We start from the raw sequence: 4545 nt of genomic DNA on the forward strand, positions 1-4545 counted from the left end.
TGGTCCAGTCGTATAAAAACACAGCGACTGCATGGGTCAGAGAGACAGAAAAAGCTGGGGCAGGAGAGAGGCACAATTATGTCAGACAAGGTTCTGGTTGCAGGGCTACATGTCTAATTTAAACAACACCACAGACATCCAGATCTAGGTAAAAACAATACAACACCTGCAGGCTATTTCCTCCCTCAGTGTCCTCACAACCCTGGAGCTGTCTTTGCGGTTTGGTCTGACCCTACTAGACCGTCTAGGATCCACCTCCTGCAATTCCAGCTTCTCCTCCAGCTGGAGTCCGTTTCTCTGCTGCAGCCAGAGCCCTACAACCAAAGAGTCCCCTCATCTTCCCTTGTGCCTCTCTCCTCGCCCAGTTTCTTCTGTCTCTCTGACTCATCCAGTCTCGGTGTGTTTAAAGGGCAGGGAAGGCTCTAATGTGTCTTTCACTATCCTCTAAGTGATCTATTCTTTAAGGTGCCACAGAACTCTTGCTGTTTTGAGCTAGGAAGGAATGTTTTGCACCAGGTCAGCAGCCTGTTCTCCATGGAGCTCGGTCTGAGAGCCAGGGCACCAGGAGAAAATTTTAGGTCCTTTTCTGAGTAAGGAGGTGGAGCAGCCTGTCCCATATCAGCTTGGTCCTCACCCCGTAAATGATGGGATTTAGCATGGGGGGCAGCAGGAGGTACACGTTGGCAGTGATGACGTGGAAATGCAGAGTCACATTTTGGCCAAACCGATACGTGAGGGAGGAGAAGAGAGTTGGGATGTAAAAGGCTAAGATGACACAGAGGTGGGAGCCGCAGGTACCAAAAGTCTTGAGCCGGGCCTCCTTTGTGGGGAGACTGAAAATGGCCCTGAGGATCTGAGTATAGGAGAAGGTGATAAAAGACACATCCGGGCCGATCACTAAGAATGTCACCAAGAGGCCGTAGTAGCTGCTGCTCCGAATGTCGGCACAGGCCAGTTTCACCACGGCTAGGTGCTCGCAGTATGTGTGGGCGATGACATTGGTTCTGCAGTAAGGCCACCTCCTTGCCTGCAAGGAATGGGGCAATATAAGCAGCCCACCCCGGAGCAGCACGGCCAGGCCAATCTTGGCCACAACAGCGTTTGTCAGGATGGTGGAATGTCTCAGGGGATTGCAGATGGCCACGTAACGATCCCAAGCCAGGGCCACTAAGATCCCAGACTCCATCACTATGAAGCAATAAATGAAGTAAAGCTGGGTGAGGCAGGCACTGAATTTGGAATTTGACATGGCGTAGGGGAGAATGTGTCCAACTCTGAGGCAGAACAGTGTCTCCTTCATGTACAGTAGGTTCCCCTGACCTCCTTTATATGCCCAGTATCTAGGGTGATGGTCACAGTGCAAATACCTGGATGGAGAGACATAATGAGGCGCTACATGCACAAGGGGCAGCTGTTCTCAGGGGGAAGCATGTAGCCTTTATTTTTATTTAAGGTAAATTTAGTGATGTTGTTTTACAACATCTGTGGGTTCATCTCTGGTGGCTGCAGTCTCAAGTTCACAAAGTGACCTCTGCTTGGCTTAGCTCCAGAGCTCACAGGAACACATGAAGGCCAGGGCAAGGAACACAGACAGTCATAAGAACAAGGTCTAATATCTTATATCAATTTCATTGAAGTTACCAACAAAATTAGGAATGTCCCAGCATATACAACTCCTAGATCTATCCACGCACCAGATACAGGTACAAACATACTCACCTGCTCCTAGCTATTTCTAGGGTCTGACAGGTCTCTTGTGGACTGATCGTTAGTAGAGGGATGTTTCCTCTTGGAGTTTTCCTGGAGGAAGCTCAAATTTCCCAATCTGGGCACCGCCTTTTTATATTATGATCTATGCCTATACCCACATTCGGCGCATGTCCATGAAAATGTCAGCCGTCTTTTCCTTATTGGTTTGGTGTCTCCAAAACTTGAAGTACCATGTTTCCTAGAGATTGCGTCTACTTCCTTTCAGGCTCATTAGCATTGATGTAAAACCTGTACCCTGTGGTTAAGGCACATGCAAGAGAGAATTATGCTTTCAGAGAATTTTTTGGGATTTAAAAATCATCTGCCATTTAACTTTTTTCTTCTTTTCCATTCTTTGTGCATCTTTATCTATTAAGCTCAAAAAATTTCAACACAGTGGCAAAGTGAAGGCAGCAATTAGTGAGGGAAAAAGCAATATATAAGAAAAGAGGAAATGGGGAAATAGAGAGCAAGCAATACAACTGAGAAGTGTGGAAGCACAAAAGCAAGGCCTGATAGGCCTTACACTGAAATGAATGATGGAAATGTAAGTTAGCATGACTATAGATGGAAAAAGCCACTGAAAGCTATTTATTGCACTTGAAGCTGTTTTTGAAACTAGCTGCTTTTGTAATTGTCTCCAGCTATGCTTGTAACAGATAAGGGGGTAGCCGTTAGACTTGTGTAATAGATAAGGAAGTAGCCATAAGACTTGTTTTCCAATGGAAAACTCCACTATGCGATCAGTATGTGAAGAAGTAACCTATATAAGCCATAGGCATTCAAACCTGTATGGAGACTCCTGACAGCAGCACAGAAACCCTGTGCTGTCCAGGGCTCCCCTATGGCCATAGCTCTCTGTGTGTCTGTCAGAATAAAGCTCTGCTCGATCTGACCCTAAAAGAGAAGCTGTGTGATCTTTTCCATGACTATTATGGTGCTGTGACTCGGATCTCCAAATGCTGGTATCGTCCAGGTAAGACCACGGACTGCTCCCCGACGAACCCCAGGCGCCACTCAAAAAGGTAAGAGACCTTTTAAGTCTCTATTTAGGGTTTCGGAGGAGGCTGCCCATAGGCTTCCTAGTCGAGAACAGCCAAGCGAGATTCGAACTTTGTTGAGGGTCGAGGTGAGCTTTATAAAACTGTCTGTCTCTCTGTCCTGTTTGTCTGTCTCTGAAAAGGACACAGGGAGAATCTAGGGGTTCATACTGCGGGCTGAGGACTAGGTCTTGGACTAAGGCAAGTTCCAGCCACCCTGATTCCACTGCAAGCCTTGTTGGCAATGACCAGTGTGAGTCAATTTGCAAGGGGGGCTTGCCTGAACCCAGTGACCCAACAGACAGGCAGAGTATTTGCAGCTGCAAAGCTACCCCTCCCCTTCTCTGGATTATGAGCCTCCTTAGATCATTTGTCCAAAGACACCTAAGCCTCGGTCAGTGGATGGGCCTAGGGTTTGGACTCCTGTGACTTTGGAGGACCCCTTTTGTGTCTTGTCTCCTTCTCAAACCCCCTCCCGCTAAATAAGTGTTCCGATATCGGGTTCACCCTCACCTCGGCAGTGGAGATTGCAGGCTGAGAACTAGGCAGTACGGATCCCTCAATAAGCGATTCCTGCGTCTTGTGTGAGTGAAAATGGGAACAGGACAGTCTAAGGAAGTGCCAGTTCCCTCTAAAGGAACCCCAGCCTGTTACATGTATACACATTATTCTCCCAAAACTTGCAAGTTTCTGGGTAAATGGCATTTTTTCACTAGAGATGATCCCAGCAAACAATTCCCCAAGGCAGAAACATTTGATCTAGACAAAATAATGTATTTGAGAGTGGCATTGGAGTCACTGTGATCCAATGTATCCCAGACATTATGGGATGCATTTTTTTGACTGGTACGATGAAGCTTCAAAAAGGCGTAATAAGTCATAAACTCAGAGTCTCAAAGACTCCCAGGAAAAATTAAAACAGCAATTGAAAGAGGTACGGGAGAAATTGGCCTCGCCCCCAAATTCGGGCCCTAGACATCTTTATCCAGCATTAAAAGGGGTACCCCATCTTCAAGAAATGACCAAGGACCTGCTTGACCTATGGTCCCCAATCCCTACTGCACCCCCGGGTCAGCCAGCTAGTTCTAATCAACTCAGACGGCCACCAGCTTATAAAGAACAAGAAGCTCTGCCTGACTCTATTACCAGCCCTGACCCAGGTATATCTGCCCAGACTGCCAGCCCGGGACCCACTTCTGTGATTACTAGTCAACCCCAACGTAGTCCCAAATATGACCTCCAGCCGCGACCCACTGCAGGCCCAACTAAACTATTCCCGCTCTGGCAACTTCCAGGACAAGGGACAGACCTAGTAACTGTGCATGCCCCATGGTCACTGACAGACTTATTTAACCTAGGTCGAGCATTTCCAAAAATCAGGGAAGATCCTGTAAAATTCCAAGAAGAGCTCCAAACTATTATAACTTGTTATGACCCTACTTGGGCAGATTTAAATCAACTCTTGCGTGCCATCCTTCCCCGAGAAACCATTCAAAGACTTCATACCCCAGCCCGCTGGCCAGCCCAAGAGTCCGGTACCCACCAAGTGTTAGCCGATGCTCGTAATCAACTACTAGACACAGTACTTAAAATTTGCCCACGGAAAGCCGATTGGACTAAAATTAATGCGCGCAAACCAAACAAAGGGGAAGAACCAGCTGATTACCTCCAGAGATTGAAACAGGTGTTTGAACGCCACTCAGATATGAACGATCCTGAGCAAAATGTGCCACAAGCCGTGGCTGCTGCCTTTGTT

The 4545-nt window shown here is 47.3% G+C and overlaps 1 protein-coding gene across 1 annotated transcript; it reads right to left on the reverse strand.

The window, feature by feature from the left end:
- Positions 1 to 574: 574 nt before the first annotated feature.
- LOC137152300 (olfactory receptor 52L1-like) lies at positions 575 to 1249 on the reverse strand. Its single transcript, XM_067546833.1, has one exon. The coding sequence runs from the start codon at positions 1247 to 1249 to the stop codon at positions 575 to 577; it is 675 nt and encodes a 224-aa protein (XP_067402934.1).
- Between the last annotated feature and the right edge of the window lie 3296 nt (positions 1250 to 4545).

The sequence above is a fragment of the Emydura macquarii genome, unplaced genomic scaffold (assembly GCF_026122565.2).
Source record: "Emydura macquarii macquarii isolate MOO-44397 ecotype Brisbane River unplaced genomic scaffold, CSIRO-AGI_Emac_v2 contig_1163, whole genome shotgun sequence".
In the NCBI taxonomy this organism is placed as follows: Eukaryota; Metazoa; Chordata; order Testudines; family Chelidae; genus Emydura; species Emydura macquarii.

Bases quoted from the DNA above. Each gene is read 5' to 3' on its own strand.
- LOC137152300 (XM_067546833.1), bottom strand. From the start codon at position 1,249: ATGTCAAATTCCAAATTCAGTGCCTGCCTCACCCAGCTTTACTTCATT.